General features: G+C 45.5%; 1 protein-coding gene across 1 annotated transcript; it reads right to left on the reverse strand.

The window, feature by feature from the left end:
• Window positions 1–7432: 7432 nt before the first annotated feature.
• Window positions 7433–15159, reverse strand: LOC128351145 (vitelline membrane outer layer protein 1-like). Its single transcript, XM_053310350.1, has 3 exons — window positions 14969–15159; window positions 14140–14234; window positions 7433–8063 (listed from the first exon to the last, which is right to left on the reverse strand). The coding sequence occupies exons 1-3, from the start codon at window positions 15134–15136 to the stop codon at window positions 7769–7771; spliced, it is 558 nt and encodes a 185-aa protein (XP_053166325.1). The 5' UTR covers window positions 15137–15159; the 3' UTR covers window positions 7433–7768.
• Window positions 15160–23173: the final 8014 nt, after the last annotated feature.

Here is a 23173-nt window from a genome sequence, read left to right on the forward strand (position 1 = left end):
CAATACGGGCAGAAAAGAACCGCTTCTTTGCCACACGTATCGCCTGAGCATAGATCTTTAAATCTGCTCCATGTCGTAATCTGTCAGATTCTAGTCGAGTTTTTCTCCACTTGCGCTCCAGTTGCCTACCTTACCGCTTCAGCCCCCGTAGATCTTCCGTATACCAAGGGGCCAATTTTGATGCAGGTCGGAGGGGATGCTTAGGAGCAATCGTGTCTACTGCCCTGGTGAGTAAGTTCCAGTTCTCAACCAGGGTATCAACAGGATCACCAGCAGAGCCAACATTGAATCCCACAAAGGCTTCTTGGAATCCTACCGGATCCAGTAGAATCCAACCGAAATCCTACCGCATCCTCTTCAGGCGGACCATTCTAATAGGACCCTTGCCCCTGTGAAACTACAGTTGGTCCAGAATGCGGCAGCTAGGCTGGTATCTGGGTCATCTAGGAGAGATCATATTACTCCCATATTGAAGGAGCTACACTCCTTCTGCCGGGCCACTCGCTGATGAGCACCCGAAAAAAACCCCAGGATGAAAGCTCTTATGATCAGCCTGCTCCATGTGACCGATCACTCATCTACCTCCTGGTGCTCCTTCCTGGAGCACCTCTGCCCCACATGTAGTCACTTTGGAGCAACCGAAAAACACACCCTCCCCTTGCCTGGCAGCAGAGAGACTGAGAAAGATGGAGGCTGCTGGGCAAGTTCCTCCCCATCCCTTCTCCTGATTGGCCAGTCCCTGGCCATGTGGAGGGGGACAAGATGGCGGCCACCATACCTGCTTCTCAGGCAAGAGGCACAACCCCGCTCCACCACGCAGGCATGGGGGTGGGGGGCGGCATTTCCTGCCCACCAAAGTCAAAGGGGTTGCTCTCCATACAGAAGGTGTGGGTGGGTGGTGTTTGCTGGCACATCAAGGGGCAGCACGCACATGGTAGAGTACAAGCTCAGTGAGGGCCCCTTTTTGGTTGAAAGCATAAACATGTGCAACACTCAATAAGGATGTGCCAGACTGGGATGGAGAGCGGCCACAACCAACCCTGTCCTATAACACGATGCTACTTAAATACCTCTTCACTGGCTGAAATGTCCCTGGCACAAATATGTTGTCCTCCTGGGGAGGTCTTTCCCCGCGTTTTCCTGGAGTTACAGACTGGAGCAACCACCCTTTTTGGAAACTGTCCTGATTCTAGTGAGGGCGTTGTGTTAAAAAACAACAACAACAACAAAAAACCCCACAACCCATGACAGCCCCCATGAGTGGCTGGCATGGCCAATATGCACCTATGGGCAAGCCCTTGCTTGCTGCCCTACTGCATGGAGGTGTGGAACTAACAACATAGGACCACCTCAGGGACAGGGGCACAAATAGATAAGGCAGACAGGTTTGCAGTTGCTTCCTGTCCAGGATGCATAAGCTCCTGGACAAGGAGGAGATTGATGGGCAGGGAACTTGGGCTGTGCAGGAAAGAGGGTGCATGCACAGATTCTGACATGCGGGGGGGGGCACGGGTTGGAGGTGTCCAAGAACCTATGTGAGGTTACATGAAGAAGCCAGAAACGGCTAACACCCATGCACCTATGGCCATGAAGTGCAAGATATTGCAGCTGGCACACACTGCTGGCCGCAGCCCTGCCCTGAATAGGGCACACAGTTGAAAAGTCCCTTCCCTTGCAGGATGACTAGCCCTTGCTTCTGGGCCACTGTGCTAGGTTGGTGGGCAGGCACTCTCACCCACTACCAATCTTGTGGATGCCCCAAGTGGGTGCCATGCACAATTTAAGTTCCCACGTAGGCATGAGCCATCTCCCTTCCAGCAAGAGAGGGATAGTTTTGTAATGGTGGGCACGGCACCCAGCTTCGCAGTCACAGTGGAGATGGTCCTGAACATCACGGAGGAGGAACTCAGACACAGCCCAGCAGAGGAGGCAGGAGCTGCAGGCACTGGGATATCTGGGGTCAACGGAGGCCGCAGCTGTCCATGATGAGTCAACAAGGTTCCTTGCTGTCTCAAGGAGATTCAATGGACTGGTTGTGCACTCAAGGGCTGCCATTCAGACTGCCCAGAGAAATGTGGCAGCCCTCTCTTCAGTTCCCCACCTTCTACAGGAAGACTGGACATTGGACAGGAGATAGTTTCTGTCAAGGTACAACAGCACCTGGAGGTCTATGAAGGCTGTGGATGAGTGGTACAATGAGCGCTTTCAGGGCAGCTTCAGGATGTCTTGAGGGACCTTTTAATTTCTCACTAGCTAGATGGAGCCTGTGCTCCGCCAGCAGGATACAGTAACGTGCCGCATGGTGCCAGCGTACAAGTGGCTCACCATAATGATTTACAAGCTGACCTCCAATGGCAACTACCTGGCACTGAACAACTTGATTGTGGTTGGCACATTGATGGTCTCCAAGATAGTCAAGGAAGTGGTCAAGCTGCTGGTTGAAATGTTCCTTGAGGATGTGATTGGCATGGGCAATCTGCAGGAAGTGATGTCAGGATTCCTGCAGAAGGGGCTCCCAGGCATCAGTGGTGTATATATGGCACCCACATGGAGATTTGGGGTAGAATCCATGACACAGCAGTCTTCTGGACTGCTCACCTCACCTCAAAACTGCATTCCCGGACCTGGGTGAACATTGAATCTGTGGAGGTTGCGGCGGGGGGGAATGGGTGGAGCTGGGATACAGTTTCAGGAGTTGCTGGTCACCCCATATTGTGCACCCAGGGAGGCCTTAGAGAGGAACTTTAACTTCAGGCAGCGCAACAAGAGAATCGTGGTCAAACAGGCATTCGGGAGGCTGAAGGCCTGGTGGCAGGGCTTCTACACCTTGCTGGATGTGGAGGAAGATCTTGTGCCAAGGTGATTGTGGCTTGTTGCATCCTGCACAACAAACGCAACTCTAGGGGAGATGGCCTGCTAGAGGACCACATGGATCTGCCAGTACATGTAGAGGGCAAGAGCGGTGGCAGACAGGTGCCTGGTAAAGACCCCGCGGAGCCCGTGGACCCACTCCAGAGGTTTGTTGATGGCAGCAGGGAGGCACGGGCATTGGTAAGGCGTGCTGCTCTTAAACACAGTGATGGTAGCACAGTGTCATTGGCCACAGCTACAGCAACACCTGTCTCTGCTGCACCAATTTAAAGGCTGCCAGTTTATTGATTTTTCTTTTTAGGTTTTAATCTCTGGATTATTTTTAAATTGTTAAATTGTTTTTTGTACATGTTTTTAACTTGTTTTATGCTATTGTTAACTGCCCAGAGAGGAAGGCTTGAGGTGGTGTGCAAATCTGATAAATTAATGAATTCGTCAATTAATTAATTAATTAAATTTGTTGCTGTCTGCAATACACCTGTGTGTTTCTTTCCCATTGCAAATGCTAAGTGTCCCCTTATGACCAGGCCAGTGATGATGATGATGATGATGATGATGTGTGCTATAGGTGGTTGGATGCAGCTGGTGAGGATATGTCCCCCCCACACCCCTCCACTCACAGTGTTCAGAATAGACAGCACTGCGGGCCCATGGGGCATAGAGAACTTGCTTGCTTGAAATGAACCAGGAGTTTTGTCAATTCATGGATCATAGGGTCAAAACCCGCAGGGTAACATAGGAGGCTCTGCCGCTGTGGCAAGGGGTCTAATGCGACTTTGCCACTCCCCCTGATCAAGTAGTGGGATAGCGGTCATCATTCCGGGGTGCGGAAGGGAGCACATGTAGCAAGGACTCAAGCTGGCCACCTTCAGACAGCTGCAGTTTGTGCCCCAGGGTTCAAGCAAGACTTCTCATCAGCAGCCCCATGAGAATCAAAACATCCCCCAACCCCATCACAGAAAGAGTGGAGTGAATTGCTGGGGTGGGGGGAGACAGGTGCCCAGCAGACATAGATTCTTAAGCAAAGTGCATCCATACTCTTTCCTCAAGGCAGGGAGCGAGCGTAACACCCCACTCTTGCAGGTAGGTTAGAAGAAGGGGGGGCAGAAAGCCCCACCTTTGCAGACTTGTAAAAGCAATCCACCTTCCCCCAAGGATGGCCAAAAGAGGACCCTGCTAGGGGGACGCAGGGATCTTCCTCTCAGTACAACAGCCACAATCCTTTTGTGTTATATTTGGCAACTATGGCCAGGAGAATGGCAAGTGGGATTACCCATCCCTGCCCCCAACGCCACCCACATCCATTTAAATGACTAAACAGTCTCCAAAATTAAGTACCCACCATGATGGCTGCCCCCCCGCCAAACCCCATCCATGTAGATGTTCCCCTCAGCAGTTCTGCCTATCTAAGATTTTGTGCACACATCAACGTGCTGCTGCAATTTTATAGCAAGGACAGAGCTGTGAGTACAGTGAGGAAGAGGTCAAACTGTCATGGCCCTGACGAAGCCAGCCAGCAAAGCTGGAATGGCCTGATTGTGATCGAAATGCCCCCCACCTGCAGATTGTGGCCAATGGCAGCTGCTTTGATGATGGTGCACTGCCTGCAGTCTGGCAATGAGAGCAGCATGCAGTTGCCTGGGATGTGGCCTCAGCAGCCGAGGAGGAGGGGGGGGGCAACCTTTATTTTATTTACCATGAATCATATTATAGAGGTACACCCAACCGTGGTTCTGCAATACGATTCACGGTTAGACAAATTAACCACAGGTTCAGCAACCTCCAGTTTCATGTCACATAAGAATGTGGCCTCTGTGTCAGCTGCTAATCTATATTTGGTATGCATATCTAAAATAAAAACATTTGCACCCCAAATGCTATTTAGTAAGTGAACGGCTATATTTCAATTTCATTTAGTCAAATAAAAATAGGAAATGTTTCTAAGGATGTCCCTGGAATAAATATTCTTGAAGAAAGTCTAACATGATACACCAATCAGATTGGTAATGGATCTCTCAGAAAATCTGGTCTCTGAACTAAATGACTCAGTTATTATCCTCAACATTCGATATAAAACAAGTTGTTCTAGTAAGAATTAATCAGCCTACTTTCCTTTTACTGTCTCTACATATGGACTAAATGTGGTGCAAATCGAAATCCACAAGTTAGATCTCTTGCAGCTCAAATGTTGATGTGTCCGCCATCTTGGATTGGGGTGGATATCATCATTACAAACTGCACCATCAAGGTGTCCCTGTGTGTCACTCACTACAGTTGTTCCAAACTTGGTTCAGATCAGTTAGACAGTCTTCAAATTAGCCCACTTGTGCCTCAGATGTTCATGCGGCCATCATCTTGAATTGGAGTGGATGAAATCATCACATACAATGCCACTGAAGTTTCCCTTTGTGTCCCTACAGCTGTCATAAATTTGGTTCAATTCAGTTAAGGGGTTCACTAGTTAGCCCACTTGCACCTCAAAAGTTTAAGCATCCACCATCTTGGATTGGGGTGGATGACTTCATCACAAACTATGCCGTTGAGGTGTTCCTATGTGTCCCTACAACTGTACCCAATTTGGTTCATATTGGTCCAGGCGCTGCACAGTTGATGCGAGGGGACACATGGACACATGCACAGAATGCGGGATGATCTCATATGTAGGATCCTTCCTTCTCCAGCCACTCTGCTGAACTAAAAGACTCTGTTATTAACCCCTGCTGACTTGGCAAAGAGGCACCTTTTAATGTGGTGATTCTCTTTATTTAGCAGGGGGAGAGTAACTGGCCCTATCCAACACCAGCACAGTACCTCCAGTGACTATTACTGGTGTCATGTTCCTTTTAGACAGTGTGCCCTTTGGGGAAAGGGATCCATCTTATTTATTTATTATTTCTCTGTGTAAACCACCTTGAGCCATTTTTTGAAGGACGGTATAGAAATCAAATTATTATTATTATTATTATTATTATTATTATTATTATTACAGAATAGAAGAAAAAGAAATAGAAAAAAATAGAAAAAAATCACAAAATACAAAGATCTACAAATTGAAATTGAAAGGCTATGGCAGAAGAAGACCAAAATAATCCCAGTGGTAATTGGCGCCCTAGGTGCGATTCCAAAACAACTTGAAGAGCACCTCAGCACCATAGGAGCCACATAAATCACCATCAGCCAATTACAAAAAGCAGCTTTACTGGGAACAGCCTATATTCTGTGACGATATCTATAATAACAGCAACAACATCCTATGTAATAAAGTGCCTGGCGTGCGTCCGTGTCTCCCTTGGCTGTTCTGGGCATGCACGGAGTTGAGGGAGACACAACCGCCGGGACCAGGTGGCCATGTTGGCCGGTTGTTCGCCCAGCCACGGGAAGGCCAGAGGCGCCCACGGGGAGGGCAGAGGTGGAGGCGGTGGGTCCAGCCAGGCCGTGGGTAGAGGAGAGGCGGTGGCGGGTCTGGCCCGCCCACCGAAAAAGGAAGGAATGGCAGAAGCCGGGCGAGGAGGCGGCAGAGCCGCTGCGGCCGCAGCTGCCGCATGGGATGAGGAGGCGGCAGGGGAAGCCGGAAAGGGGAGGCCGGCGGTGGCGGGCGACCCTGGCCCAGCTGGGGAGACCGGCGGCGGAGCGGAGGCTGTTGGCGGCACGGAGGCCGATGGCGAAGGGCCTGGCCCAGCCGCGGAGGCTGGCGGCGGCCTGGCCGGAGACGGCCCAGCCAGAGACTGGGTCGTGGGGGGACAGAGGTGGTGGCGGGCCCGGCCCGGCCACGGCGGCCACAGGCGGCGGCGGCCAGCCTGGAAAGGCAAGGCCAGCGGTGGCGGGGGGCCCTTGCCCGGCCGGGGAGACCGGCCTTGGCATGGAGGCTGGAGGCGGTGGGAGGGGGAATGGCGGCGGGGGCCCAGAGCGCACAACTCTCCTAGCGCCCATTAATTTAACGGGCCTAAAATAACTAGTTGATAATAAAATTCAGCCATCCCAGGTCCTTGGGAAGGACTCGATGTCTGGATAAAACAAACCAGTCAATAACACCTGTCTGACTGTGTAAATAATTAATAATAATTATATCCTCAACATTTGATATAAAATCTGAATTCCTAAATCTGAAACTGCCAAATTCTGAAATTTTTCAAAAAATTTATGTCAGCTCTATGTGGAAAATGCCAGTGATAGTGCTGGATAAGATCTTGTTGTCAGCATAAATGATGGAAAGCATGACACATGAAAATGTCTCCATCTTTGTTTATCAAGTCCTACATGGTTATGCCGTATTGTTCTTCCTTTAACCCACCCAAAAATGTTATATTCAGAATTATGAAATTTAGAGTTTACGCACGCGCGCGCGCACACACACACACCACATGATTCTCAGTTCAAGATTTAATTATGGCTAAGATTCATGTCTAGCAAATCTAGCTGTGCTGAATGAAAGGAAAAGACATATTTAATTTTGTTTGTTTGTTTGTTTGATTGATTGATTTATATTCCGCCTGACTCTGAAGACTCCAGGTGGTTAACAAAAGTAAATACATTAAAGGCAACATAAAATAAACATTAGAGCAACGATTTAAAACATAAACAGTTTACTAAAAGCCAGGCTAAAAATATATATGTCTTTTTCATTTTATTTATTTTTATTTATCACATTTATATACCATCCAAACTTTCGTCTCTGGGCATTTAACATAAAACAATTACAATACATATAAAAAGTTCAAACAATTCAACAATTTAAAATCAATCACACAATTAAAACCGACAAATTTTAAAGAGTCTTGAGGGCTCTTTTAAAGGCGAGTAAAGAAGTTGAAACATGAATGGCTAGAGGGAGTGCATGCCAGAGCCCAGGAGCGACTACAGAGAAGGCCTGCTCCTGAGTTGCCACCAGACAAATGGTTCAGCTACAGCAGAAAAACTTCACATCATTAAGTGCCGTGTCATCACCCTTGCCTTGAGAACCCTCTATTCTTGTCTGGATCCCACACATGTAACCAGAAAAGCACCGGTGACTCCATGGACCAAAACTGCCCCAACCAAGTCCGTTGCCCATCAGACCAATCCCATCATCACAAGTGAACTGGATGTTGTTGGCTGCTGTATCGTCACCTTTCCCTTGACGGCCTTCCACTCTCAGAGAAAAGGAAATCAGGTTGCCCTTGGGACAATATTGAATCCCTGTCCAGCTTCCCCACCTGATAAAGATAACAAAGACTTTAATAGCCCAAGAAACATATGCAATGCAGGTATTCAAATAGTGGTCATGCCTTATTTCTCAAAGTTTCACATTAAGGATACAATATGCCATAAGTGTTGCTGGGAAAGGAGCAAAGAAACACCTAGCATAGTTGTTTCTACAGAGAAGTGGCCAACCTCAAGGAGGATCACAAGTGGGTCAATACAGAGATAGACTATCCCACCAGTGGTCTCCAGCTTCTAATAACCAGAAGTGTACTCTCTACAAAATAACATAATGCTTTTGCTTTTTGTATCCACTAGCCAGCAATAAATCTGCCTTCCCTTTTTTCAGTTAATAGTTGTTGTTGTTGTTGTTGTTTGTTGTAGTCCTTTATCTGTTGTGAAAAGAAATTTTGATGAGGCAACATGACTCCAGATTAGAGCAGAATGGTTTGCTTCTCCATCATCAGGTGAGTTCCTGTTGCAACCTTACCTAGCTACTGTAGAATTCAAAGCATAGGAAGCTGCCTTATTCTGAGTCAGACCATTGGTTCATCTAGTTCAGAAATGTCTACACTGAGTGGAAGCAGCTCTATATAGTTCTACAATTGAATCTTCTCCAAATGCAAAGGACTGAACTGAACCTGAGACTCTGCTAACAAAGCATGTACTGTGTCTCAGAGCTACAGCCCCTCTTCCATGTAAATGAACATACAGTAGGAGGCTGACTTCGATCAGCTCACACCATAGGTCCATCTGGCTCAATGCCATCTACCCTGACTGGCAGTAGCCTCCCAGGGTTTCAGATGGATGTTGCTCAGCCCTACCTGGGAGCACAGACAGCTCCAAAACCCAGGAAGAACACAGGTTTTGATTGTGTGAATGACCTCATTGTTTCAGATTGTTTATTTTGACTATACTGACTTGGTTACCCAGAAGAAGGGTATTTTGGACGGAAATGTGAGCCCTAATAGATTTATCCTCATGCACTTTTGAGATTTCCTCTACTCTTCATGATTTGACTGGTGCCTTATCTTCTTTTTGTTTACTAGAAAGGTAATATTGAATTCATTTTGGAAATCAAAAGTTTCCAAATCTCTCTCTCGCTCTTTCTTTCTTTCTGCCCTGCCTTTCTACCAGAAGTAGTAAAGACTTCTTATTTATATTATGTAAAGCTTACATAATATAAATTAAGATATACTATTTATTTAAGCTATTAATGATCGCTTTTAGACACAGCTCTCCTCCAGAACATACACATTGGAACAAATGTTCCTGCTGCATGTTCCCAGAAGCTCGGTTCAGGCATTATGTTGAACATTCATACAAGTGTACAGTGTACATAGGTACAGATCTGTATACTGGTACAATTATTCACACATGTGGAACACAAGTACAGCAGTACACTTCCCATATGTATCATGCAGTTGAGGGGCCTGTACCCAGGTTCCCTTCTAAAATGAATGCAAATACAGTTGCACACACAAAATAATATTTATTTATTTTTACATTTATATCCTGCTTTTCTTCAAAGGAGTCCAGAGCAATATACATGGTTATGTTTATCCTCCCAATAACCCTGTGATAGAGGTTAGACTGAGAAAGAACTGACTGGCCCAGAGTCCTGAGTGAGGATTTGAGTCTGCATCACCCAAGGGTTCAGGAACCCTTGGTAACAGCAGGGAATGAGGCATGGGTGACCTCACTGAGGCAGGAATTCTCAGAAAATTGGTTTCTGGGAATCTCCCGCTCCTCCAGAAGCCAGCCATGCTGCATCCCTTGCCAAGGGTTCCTTGATCCTCCCTAAATGCCTGCCTACAGGCAGTTATAGGCTGAATGAGGGATAATAAATTGAAGCTGAATCCAAGCAAGACAGAGGTGCTCGGGGGGGGCAGTCATAATTTGGAGGATGGGATAGAATCTCCTGTTCTGGATAGGGTCACACTCCCCCAGAAATCACAGATACATAGTTTGGGAGTGTTTTTGGATCCTGGTCCCACCAGGATCCAGGGAGTGTTTTTGGATCCTGGTCTCAGGTTAAGGCTATGGCCAGGAGCACATTTTACCAGCTTCAACTGATATGACATCCCTTGAAGGGAATGACCTCAAAACAATGGTGCATCAGCTGATAACCTTCAGGCTAGACTACTGCAATTGCACATAGTTTGGAAACCTCAGTTAGTCAAAATGTGGCAGCTAGATGAATCTCCAGGGCAACTCAGAGGGTCCAGATAATTCCTGTTCTTAAATAATTTCATTGGCTGCCGATATGTTTCTGGATGCAGTATAAAGTGTTAGCTATCACCTTTAAAGGCCTGAATGGTTTAGACTCAAGTTATATGAGATCTCCAACACGCAATAAGATAATTAGAAGAGCTTCATCTTTGGGTGCCACCAGTTCATCTGGTGTCAACCTGGGATCGGGGCTTCTCAGTTGTTGCCCTTAGGTTGTGGAAAACACTCCCCTTGAGATAAGAGTCTTATCATATTTAGAGGCTTTCAAGAGAGTCATGAAGATCCATCTTTTCAGCCTGGATTTTAATAATATTTAATTAGCTATAAATAATATTTAATTAGTCAGAAGCCTTGCAGGGAGGAAGACTTCCCAGAGATGGCTGCTGCCCGGTGGGTAAGTCTGTGTGTGATCAGGGCCAGGGGGAGTGAGTCAGCAGTTCCTGAGGACCATCTGCCCAGATTAGCCATCTCCCTTGGCTTATAAAAGGGCTGCTGCCCTGTGGTGGCAGGCCCACCACTTGCGGGGTGACACCAATGGGAGTCGCCCTTTTTGGGGAGCCACCTTAGGGGATAGTGATGGCCAGTTGGTATTATTTTGGCTTCTGTTGTTTTTTGGTCCTGGGTGTTTCAGATGTATCTTGGTTTGTCTGGGGATGGGGATACAGTGGGCATGTCCGCTGGCTATGGGGCGGCTATTCCAGTGGTGGTGGTGGTGGGAATAAAAGAAGTAAAGTTGGCACTTGGCAGGTCAGTGAGTCATTACAGGGGAAGGGAAGTCAGAACTCTATTAGCTGTTTCCCCTTCTGGCTGTCCTGACAGCTCTTTGACCTTGGGGAGCAGCACCAACCTCCCACAGACTCTCACCTTGTCATGCCAGGTCTGTCCAGAATAAGTCGGAAACCGTCAATGATTTGATTTTGGATGAAGGGGCAGACCTGGTATGTATTACAGAGACTTGGTTGGGGGAGGCTGGTGGCCCAGTCTGGTCCCAGCTTCTCCCTCCAGGGTACTCTGTTGAGGAGCAGATGCGGAGACATGGGTGGGGAGGTGGAGTGGCTGTGGTCTATAAAAATAACCTGTCCCTGGCTAGGATCTCTGTTGAAGTGTCTGACTATATTGAACGTGTGTACCTAAATTTAGTCAGGGATAGACTGGGACTTCTGTTGGTGTATTGATCGCCCTGCTGCCCAATGGAGTCCCTGATGGACTTGGTCCCGGGTTTGGCATTGGAGTCCCCCATGCTTGTGGTGCTAGGGGACCTCAATGTCCACTTTTGACCAATTTGTCTGGGGCAGCTGAGGAGTTCATAGCAGCCATGATGACTATGGCCAAGGGTTCTCAGGACCAACACACGTTGCTGATCACATGCTTGATCTGGTCTTTCACTCTGATAAGGGTGGTGTTCTGTAGGTGGAGACTCCTGTGATTTCCCCATTGTCATAGACAGACCACCATCTAGTTAAGGTTGGACTCACAGTCACACCCCACCTTTGCAGGGGAGAGGGGCCCATTAGAATGGTCTGCTCGAGAAGGTTATTGGATCCAATCAGATTGCAAGAAGCCTTGGAGGGATTTACTGTTGGCTCTGCAGGTGATCCTGTTGATGCCCTGGTGGAGAATTGGAACAACAAACTCACCAGAACAGTGGATATGATTGCTCCTAAGTGTCCTCTCTGACCTGCTTCAAAATTGGCCCCTTGGTAAACAGAAGAACTATGGGGGCTGAAGTGGCAAGATAGATGACTAGAGCACAAGTGGAAGAAGACTCAACTCGAATTCAACAGATTACAACATAGAGCATATTTGAAGATTTATGCTCTGTCAATATGGGCAGCAAAGAAAAGATTCTTTTCAGCCTGTGTTGTTTATTATTTTTTCTTGTTTACACAGTCAGACAGGTGCTATTGACTGGTTTGTTTTATCCAGACATTGAGTCCTTCCCAAGGACCTGGGATGGCTGAACTTTATTATCAATGTTGTTGCTGTTATTATAGATATGGTCGCAGAATATAGTCTGTTCCCAGTAAAGCTGCTTTTTGTAATTGGCTGATGGTGATTTCTGTGGCTCCTATGGTGCTGAGGTGCTCTTCAAGTTGTTTTGGAATTGCACCTAGGGCAGCAATTACCACTGGGATTATTTTGGTTTTTTTTCTGCCACAGCCTTTCAATTTCAATTTGTAGATCTTTGTATTTGGTGATTTTTTTCTCTTTCTCTTTCTTCTATTCTGCTATCCCCTGGTATTGCTATGTCGATTATTTTGACTTGTTTTTCTTTCTTCTCGACTACAGTTATATCTGGTGTATTGTGTGGAAGATGTTTGTCTGTTTGTAGTCGGAAGTCCCATAATATTTTTGCATCTTCATTCTCTACAACTTTTTCAATTTTATGGTTCCACCAATTTTTGGCTACAGGTAGCTTGCATTTTTTGCAGATGTTCCAGTGTATCATCCCTGCTACCTTGTCATGGTTTTGTTTGTAGTCAGTCTGTGTGAACTTTTTACAACAGTTGTTGTTATTATTATTATTATTATTATTATTATTATTATTATTATTTTACATTTATATCCCGCTCTTCCTCCAAGGAGCCCAGAGCGGTGTACTACATACTTAAGTTTCTCCTCCTAACAACCCTGTGAAGTAAGTTAGGCTGAGAGAGAAGTGACTGGCCCAGAGGCACCCAGCTAGTATCATGGCTGAATGGGGATTTGAACTCGGGTCTCCCCGGTCCTAGTCCAGCTCTCTAACCACTACACCACGCTGGCTCCATTCTGGCACCATGCTGGCTATGCATGTTCATGTCCAGCAGAGTTGTTCAGGGCTGTGAGAGGGTAAGTGCCCCTCCTCCCTTGAACCATAACTTGGAACCATCTATTACCTGCTATGACATATTTAATGGGTTTTTGTGGATAAAATATCTCGTATTCGGACCAATATTGGTCCCTTTTGAACCTCATATTGGACCTTTTGGACCTCTCGGTGGCTTTTGATACTATTGACCATAGTATCCTTCTGGAGCACCTGAGGGGTTTGGGAAGCACTGCTTTGCAGTGGTTCCACTCCTACCTCATGGGCAGTTTCCAGATAGTGTCCCTCATGAACTGTTGTTCTTCAAAATCTGAACGGTGTGGTGTCCCTCCTGGCTCTCTCTGATGTTGTTTAACATCTACATGAAACCACTGGGAGAGATCATCAGGAGATTTGGTGCAGGGTTTTATCAGTATGCTGATGACACCCAAATCTTTTTCTCCATGTCTCCATCATCAGGAGAAGGTCTAACCTCCCTAAATGCCTGCCTGGATTTGGTGATGGGCTGGATGAGAGATAACAAACTGAGACTGAATCCAGATAAGACGGAGGTACTTATTGTGCAGGGTTGGGAGATGATTTTGATCTGCCAGTTCTGAATGAGGTCACACTTCTATAGATAATAGCTGATATATAAATCATCTATCATCTGTTATGAGCACAGATAATCTATTATGTCTAGTTTAGTCTGAGGAGACAGACTCTGACATTATCATTTGCTGATGCTGATTTAACTGAGTGTAAAAGATTTCACCTTAAGTGGCGCAGCAGGGAAATGATTGACTAACAAGCAGATGGTTGCCGGTTCGAATCCCCACTGGTCCTATATAGGCAGCAGCGATAGAGGAAGATGCTGAACAGCATCTTCTCATATTGCGCTGGAGGAGGCAATAGTAAACCTCTCCTGTATTCTACCAAAGAAAACCACAAGGCTCTGTGGGCACCAGAAGAATAAAATCAATTTGATGGCACACTTTACACTTTAAAGGATTTCAACTAGCCCTTTCTAAGCAACATAGTTAAGGAGGAAGAGAATGTAAATATACACTCACGGTCCAACTGAAGACTCAATTACTCCACCTGTAGTGCAGTACAGGCGGATACCATTCAGGGCTGTATCATCTCCACGACCTTGGCTTGGTTCTACCTGGTGAAGAATGGAGAAAGAGACTATAATAAAGTTGCAGATAATTCCAGACTTGCAATGCCACCTGCATTTCTACACAAGAAAGGCATGCTGTTCTCAGTGAGAATTACCAATGCACACAGCCTTACAGACTGAAATGGATAGTATTTGACTACATCAAATTCAATTCAAATTCAGATGTTTATTCCCAGTCCACAGACCTTCAAATTCCAAACAGACGATGAGATCCGTTAGCTCTCCTCAAGTGCACCTAGCAGCACACAGCAACATTTAGTTATTCCTAGAGATACGCATTCCAGTTCTCACCAAAAGATGCATTCAGCCAATTAAATGGGACTCAGATTGATGAGACCAAAACTGATAAGAGGAGAATTTCAGTATCACCTTTTGGCTCACCATCTCGCTCTCTTTCTCACTCTTTCTGGGTTCCAGATTTACCATAAACTCACCTGGCCTGGTCTCCAATAGCTTAGGGGGTGTTAAATGGCAGTGTTGGGTCAAATTCGAAGGGAGCATAACATGGAACATTACGTTCCTTTGAACATTTATTTACACTGGCTGATATCCAGCTTTAGTGAGAGTCCTTCCCTGACATACCCTTTTCCCACCTCCCTCTTTGAGTTCTAGAACAATTTTCTGTGGAGTGTTCAGAAAGCAAAGAGAGAAGACCATTTAAAGGTAGCTGACTGTAAAAACAACTTGGCATCGGGGTGCCGAAAAACCAGGAGACTTACCTTCAGTGAGAAACCATGTGCATGACCTGAGGGACACATCTGGACAGACCCCCACGTACCCCATGGTCCTCCATTTGGCACTGTGAGAATGGAATTATAATCCCAAGCTTCTACAATGCAGAGGCAGCAGGAGAGGATGAAGGACACTGCCCTGATGGAGAGGTCCATGGGAGGCAATCTGCTCTGGGTTTAGCTGCAGGAGCATAGGGGAGAATAAAACTGCTGTGAGAATTTATATCCTAAGACCTCTTCCGGTCAAAGTCACCCTGTATCCTGTTTTTCATACATCATCTACAGGATCAAGGAAATGACCTTTGGAAATAGAAAACTGTAATGGACAAGCCCTTTACAGTTTCCTTCTCAGAAATAAAACAGAGTTTCTGGGAATTGAGTTGGATAGCATCCAAGACAAAGTCAAAAGTATGCAAAGCATCCAGGAACTTGGTGAAAAAGTAGAGGAAGAATTTTGGAGGATTTTACAACTATTATAGTTTAACAGCTTAACACACAGTTTGATTCATGGCAGAGAATTATGTCTGGAACATAGGAAGCTGCCTTAGACCAAGTCAGACTATCGGTCCATCTAGCTCAGTATTGTCTACACAGACTGGCAGTGGTTTCTCCAAGATTGCAGGCAGGAGCCTTTCTCAGCCCTATCTGGGAGATGCCAGGGATGGAACTTGGAACCTTCTGCTCTTCCCAGAGCAGCTCCATCCCCTAAGGGTGCCCTCATTCTAGGGAATTGGAACGTTCCCCTTCTTGTAAACAGGTTAGTAAACCCCTATGCCATTTATGCAATGCTCCTGCATAGGAACAGGGAGGGAAGATGTGATCAAGAGGTTCACGTGGATAAGACAGTAAATTTCTTCTGGAAAAGTCTGTATGGTTGTGTGCAGAAAGGCAAGTGTATCTCTTCTAAACAGCAATGGAACAAATTGTGGAAATGGACATTGGATGTAACCCCCCCCCCCGCCGCCGATTACCTGATGTGCATTGAAATCCCACCCCCCTGAGTTACAGTACTGCCTGCATATACTTTATAACCCTGTTGGTTACCAAATCCTTGTGTGTAAATCTTTGTATATATGATGTACAAACAACCACTTCGTATATAATTGTGCTTTGTTAATGCACTGTATGCTTTCGTAATTTGTTGGTTCAATAAAATTTTTGTTGTCCTATCTTGGAGATATCAGGGAGATAACTTGGAACCTTCTTCATGCAAGCATGCAAATACACTTCCCAGAGCAGCCCCATCCCCTAAGAGGAATATCTTACCGTGCTCACCAATATCTCCCATTCAAATGCAAACCAGATTGACAATCTTTGACAACTTACTTACTTACCTCCATTCTTTCTTTCTCTTTCTGACCTGCCCTGCCTTTCCATCAGTGAAGACAGCTTATGTAATATAAATTAAGACATACTATTAATTTAACATATTTACTTAATGCATGGCTTTTAGACACAGCTCTCTTCCAGAACATCCCTTCTCCCACAGACTGGTCTCTTACACGAGTGTCCCAGGGCATGGGAGCTGGATGGCACATGCCACCCAGCAAGGATGGCTATATAAGCAAAATGCAGGAATGGATACCCCAGAAACAGCTCTCCCTGTCTTGATGACTGCCATGAAGAAACTATCAAAACACGCCCTCTGGCAGCCCATCCATCATTTGAACACGTCCATCCTTGGTTCAACTTGGAACAGTGACTCACTCTTCTGGGGTTGCTGGAAATCGGGGTTCCCTTCTCTCACATGGACCCACAGTAGCAGTTCTGCATATGGCGAAATGCCGGTCTGAACCCAGGAAATTTAAATGAGAGTAAAGATCTGTCCCTGGCCAGATTAAAGTGTTTCTCCAGTCTGCTCACCTGGCTACATCTGGACACATGGAGAGTCAAAATCTCCTTTGGGTGCATGAAAGGCATCCCTGGAAGTGTGTGTGAAGGGTCACTTTGCAAAAGTTCTATCAGGTTCTATCAAGTTCTCGAGGCAATGCGAGTGCTATGGAGATGTTGCGTTGGCACACCAGGAAAAGGGAAGGGCTCCCCTGCCCTGAAAATGGAGGTTTCCCGACCACGGCTGGATGAATGTCTGCGATGCGATTCATGGTTCGAAAAATTAACCACAGGTCCAGCAACCTCCAGTTTCATGTTACGAGCAAATTTTATTTGTTTAATGCAGATTATTTCAATTTCACAAAGTCTGTTTAGGCATAAGAGACAGGGAAAGAGGGGCATGTGGGACTGGCAGAAATAAGAAACTGGAGGAAGCCTTCTAGGGCCAGAGAGCAAAGAAAGTACAGGTAAGTTAAGGTCAGGAGTATCGGAATGTGGTTTATGACCGCGATAATACCTGCTAATGGGAAGATAAGTTTGTGTGGAGAGGAAAGAACAATGCCAGTTAAACAAGAAGGAACAAGACAAAGAGCCCACGAACCTCCTTTGGTCCCAAGAGGCCTTTGGCTTTCCACAGAGAAGGAATGTCTCCAGAAGCAGCAGGGCTCTGACTAGGACTCTTTCACTGCTAACACTGACAATTGGAGGGGAGGGTTGTGCTCAGCTACCCGAGCAGATAGCCAGCCTTCTCCATGTCTTCCAACTGCAGCCCTCCAGCTGGCGCCACTCTTTCTGACTGGCAGCTGTGCAATCAGTTCCCCCGTGGTTTGTGATGAATGGGAGAAACCAGGCAGGGTGTGGGGGGGGGGGTTCTAATTGTACAGCCAGCTATCAGAAACAGTAGCCCTATGCAGACATTATGCTGAACAGGTGTTGTGCTTAGAGGGGGTTAGAAAATCTATAGCCCAATAACATTCATGGAAAGGATTTGCTTTAGGGCTCAGAAATCATGGCATGAGTTTTCTTGAAATCCAGATGCCACTTCAACTGTTTGCTCAAACACGACACAGTTCAACTTAGATCATGTCATAGTAGCCTAATGTTTACTTGGACAATTTATCAATAGTGTGTGTTTGGTGAGGGAGGAGTAAGGATGACATTGTCAGGGAAATAGCAGGTTACTGGGTGAAGGCAGAACTGCACCCCAAAGGAGCAAGAAAAACTCATCTCCTGAATAGATACATGTCTTACGAGACTCCTGAGATGGCAAGTAGCCAAAGCCTGACCTCATGGGACCAACCTGACCCTCATTCATTCATTCATTCATTCACTTATTAAAATTTTCTTATATACTGCCTTCTCCAAAGACTCCAGGCTGTGAACAATAGCAATAATAATAATAATAATAATAATAATAATAATAATAATAATAATAATGCAGAGCTAGAGACGCTAGATCGTAAAGACCAGGAAAATCATGACCATCAATCATGCTCTGCACCCCTGCAGTGATGTCGATAGGCTATACCTCCCTTGGAGCTCAGGTGGAAGAGGAATGCTGCAAGTCCATCAAACAGTAGAGGAGGAGAAAAGAGGCCTTTAAGAATATATCAAGGACAGTGAAGAAGATGCACTTCAAATGGTCAATAATGCGAAACTATTCAACACCAATGAAACAAAGCAGGCCTACAAGAAAGAACAGGTCAAGAACCGATCAGAAAAATGGAAAAATAAGCCACTGCATGGTCAATATTTGCACAATATAAGAGGAAAATCAAACATCACCAAGACCTGGCAATGGCTTAAGAATGGCAACTTGAAGAAATAAACAGAGGGTTTAATACTGGCTGCACAAGAACAGGCACTAAGAACGAATGCAATAAGAGCAAAAGTAGAAACATCAACCACAAACAGCAAGTGCCGCCTTTGTAAAGAAGCAGATGAAACCGTGGACCACCTAATCAGCTGTTGTAAAAAGATTGCACAGGCTGACTACAAACAAAGGCATGACAAAGTAGAAGGGATGATACACTGGAACATCTGCAAAAAATACAAGCTACATGTAGCCAAAAATTGGTGGGACCATAAAACTGAAAAAGTGGTCGAAAATGAAGATGTAAAAATATTATGGTACTTCCGACTACAAACAGACAAACATTTGCCACACAATACACCAGATATCACTGTAGTCGAGAAGAAAGAAAAACGAGTGAAAATAATCGACATAGCAATACCAGGGGATAGCAGAATAGAAGAAAAAGAAATAGAAAAAATCACCAAATACAAAGATCTACAAATTGAAATTGAAAGGCTGTGGCAGAAGAAGACCAAAATAATCCCAGTGGTCATTGGCGCCCTGGGTGCAGTTCCAAAAGACCTTGAAGAGCACCTCAACACCACAGGAGCCACAGAAATCACCATCAGCCAATTACAAAAAGCCGATTTACTGGGAACAGCCTATATTCTGTGATGATATCTATAACAATTGACAATAAAATTCAGCCATCCCAGGTCCTTGGGAAGGAAGAAGATGGATAAAACATACCAGTCAATAACACCTGTCTGACTGTGTAAACAAGAAATAATACCAGGAAAATAATGCCGACAGTGAGGCACTACCTTGGTATGGTTGTGGGGCTTGCGTGCTCTGAGGAAAGTGAGAGCTATGCTAGAGGTCCCACCATACTGGACAGGTCTCACCAGAGGAGCCAGACAAAGAGTGCCTCTCCCATCAACAATATGGTGAGATTTAACATTAATAAATCTATACCGGATCAGTCATCGCCCAGGTCAACAAGGACCGCGCTAGGTGCTCAAGTCCCTGGACATCTGGTGGCAAGTGGGCAACAGGACTCAGGATCTTCAGTTGAACAACCAGGGCTGGAGACGGCAGGGTTACTAGAAGAAACGTCGCTTAACCGGAAAAAAGATACGAAAAATGCCAACAAGGAAATAATGATCTGCTATTACAAGTCTATTCCAACTAGAAGAGGTTACTTAAAAAGAATGTACCAAATTTGGAAAGAGAAGCATCCAGATACAGAAATAACAGAACAAAAACTAGCAGATCAGAGAAGATTCATCACAGCTGTTGAGCTTGAAGAACTACAAAGAGCAACACAGGCTCAAGATATAGAAGAAGAATTACTACCAACTGAAGAAGTTGCTCAGGCGAAGGTGGAGGAGGTGTTGGGAAAAGAGGATGCTAATGTTGCTGAACTGTTTCAAAATCAAAACCAGGCAACCTCCCCTTTGCCTTCACCTCAAAAACCTGAATGCCATTTAACAGAAAAGCAACATGAACTAAAGCAAAAAATAACTGAGCACATGAACCAAACAACCAGAAGATGCACTTCAAATGGTCAATAATGCGAAACTATTCAACACCAATGAAAGAAAGCAGGCCTACAAGAAAGAACAAGTCAAGAACTGAGCAGAAAAAGGGGAAAATAAGCCCCTGCATGGTCAATATTTGCACAACATAAGTGGAAAATCAAACATCACCAAGACCTGGCAATGGCTTAAGAATGGCAACTTGAAGAAAGAAACAGAGGGTTTAATACTGGCTGCACAAGAACAGGCAATAAGAACAAATGCAATAAGAGCAAAAGTAGAAACATCAACCACAAACAGCAAGTGCCGCCTTTGTAAAGAAGCAGATGAAACAGTGGACCACCTAATCAGCTGTTGTAAAAAGATCGCACAGACTGACTACAAACAAAGGCATGACAAGGTAGCAGGGATGATACACTGGAACATCTGCAAAAAATACAAGCTACGTGTAGCCAAAAATTTGTGGGACCATACAATTGAAAAAGTGGTCGAAAATGAAGATGTAAAAATATTATGGTACTTCCGACTACAAACAGACAAACATCTGCCACACAATACACCAGATATAACTGTAGTCGAGAAGAAAGAAAAACAAGTCAAAATAATTGACATAGCAATACCAGGGGATAGCAGAATAGAAGAAAAAGAAATAGAAAAAATCACCAAATACAAAGATCTACAAATTGAAATTGAAAGGCTGTGGCAGAAAAAGACCCAAATCATCCCAGTAGTCATTGGCGCCCTGGGTACAGTCCCAAAAGACCTTGAAGAGCACCTCAACACCATAGGGGCCACAGAAATCACCATCAGCCAATTACAAAAAGCAGCTTTACTGGGAACAGCCTATGTTTTGCGACGATATCTATAATAACCAACAGTATTGATGATAAAATTCAGCCATCCCAGGTCCTTGGGAAGGACTCGATGTCTGGATAAAACAAACCAGTCAATAACACCTGTCTGACAGTGTAAATTATTAATGATGATGATGATGATGATGATGATATAAAGGGCAAAAGCCTAGTGGAAAAGGTAGGTCTTGAGAAGGGCCTTGAAAGCCACCAAGTAGGGGGCTGAACGAATCTGGGGGGGAGGGTGTTCCAAAGAAGAGGGGCAGCCACGATTAAGGCCCTCCTAAGGGCCCAGGCACCACTCAATACACCAGGGCCCAGGACACTAAGGAGGGCCAACTGAGAAGACCTCGCAGGACAGGATACAACAGGCTGAGAGAGGCAATCTCAGAGATATACAGGTGCGAAGCCCATAAAGGTTTTGTGCTAAGCCCATAAGCCCACATGAAACCTTGGGGGCACTGTTCCTTCTAAGGCATGCAGATGTGCTCAGACGTTTTTTGATATCTGCTCTGTTAATTTTAGGTCCTGCTCAGGTTGAATCAGGAAGGCCCCACTCTGAATGCACTACCTTGATACTGCTGCCCAGAACAAAACTAATTTTGCACACAGATGAAAAAAATTACAGGCAACACTGCTTGGAAGATTTTCCAACATGCTGAGTAAGTAGGTCTTTTTGCCCCAACATCCAGAAGAGTGGTGATGTTGTTAGCTGTGCTTATTCTGCCCGGCTCCCAGGAGCCCATTGTTTGCAGGTGCATCTCCGGGCTTGAAGATTGCACTTTGAATATGCTCAAGAGCTTCATAGCAACTTGAGCTCTCTCAGTTTATGGTACACATGGGGACAGGTCACTTAGTTGGTAGTGGGCTAATCACCCCTAGATCTGGCTACAAACAAAGCAAATTGGAACAGGGCCTAAGATGCACCCCCTCTCCCTATGTGGTAGCCTCAACTAAGTAGATTCCAAAATTAACTATAGCATGTTAACTGGCATCCAAGGCCACTCTGAACTCAGAATGAACTATCTTAATTCCCTTTATCCTCTCGCAAGAGATAACAACTATCAAGCTGAATATGCCAGGCAGGAAGAAAAGTAGAGAAGGCAGTGGAGCAACAGCCTCCCCATCACCAGGGAGATGAGTCAGTGATGTAGACCTAGAAGGTGTAAGTACTGAAACTATTGATAGAACTACCAGGGAGCCCATCCCAGCACAGATATTCTTTGGTGCCCCTGCATACTCTGGTTTTCTTCACAATCAGCCTTTCACACAAAAGGCAATCCCCACATTGTCATACCCAGGAAGAGCGATCAGACACAATGCAATCCATGCAGGTACATCCTAGCACTTCTACTCAGCAAAGTACAGCAGCAGGAATGTGCCCCCAGGGCATATTTTGGGATATAAGTATCCCCAGTTCCGCAACCCACTGTGTTCCCTCATGCCTTTGACTTGGCACTCCATTGCAACCCGCAAGCTACGTGCTCTCCTGCACTCCCCAAAGAGCTTGAAATCACTGAATCCTTGCGCGATCCACTGTGCACAGGCCATGCCAGGCTACATTCAGTGTTTCGTGCCATCTTCCAAATTGGTCTTTTTGCTGATCCAGACAACTTGCCTATCTGCTGTAGGAAGCTGGACCCACGGAGAAATCCCTTCTCATGGCCATCTCTCCCTCCACTCATCTCCTCAACCCTCCTGCTTCCAATCCCAGCATCTCTGAGGAACAAGACACTGCAGCCCCGAAGTCCCACCTCCCAGATCAGGTGAAAGCGAATGCTTGCCCTGCTCTTAGGCCCCCAACTATCTCTTTCAAGATCAAACTTCTAGATCAAAACTACACACTCTCTCTCTCTCTCGCTCTCTCTCTCGCTCTCTCCCTCTCTCTCTCTTGCTCTCGCTCTCACTTTCGCACTCACTCTCTTTCTCAAGCCTCTTTCTCTTGCCTGCCTGGGAATTTACACAATCATCTATCTATCTATCTATCTATCTATCTATCTATCTATCTATCTATCATATCTCTATACTGCCTGATACTCTAAGCAGTGTACAAAATTTAAAATATTTTAAAGTTACATAATAAAAACAATAGAATAAAACAGATATTAAAACAAGTTTTAAAGAAGTTGAAATTCATTCTAATTAAAAGCCTGTGAAAACAGGAGAGTCTTGAAGTTCT

Source organism: Hemicordylus capensis, chromosome 3, assembly GCF_027244095.1.
Source record: "Hemicordylus capensis ecotype Gifberg chromosome 3, rHemCap1.1.pri, whole genome shotgun sequence".
NCBI classification, from domain to species: domain Eukaryota; kingdom Metazoa; phylum Chordata; class Lepidosauria; order Squamata; family Cordylidae; genus Hemicordylus; species Hemicordylus capensis.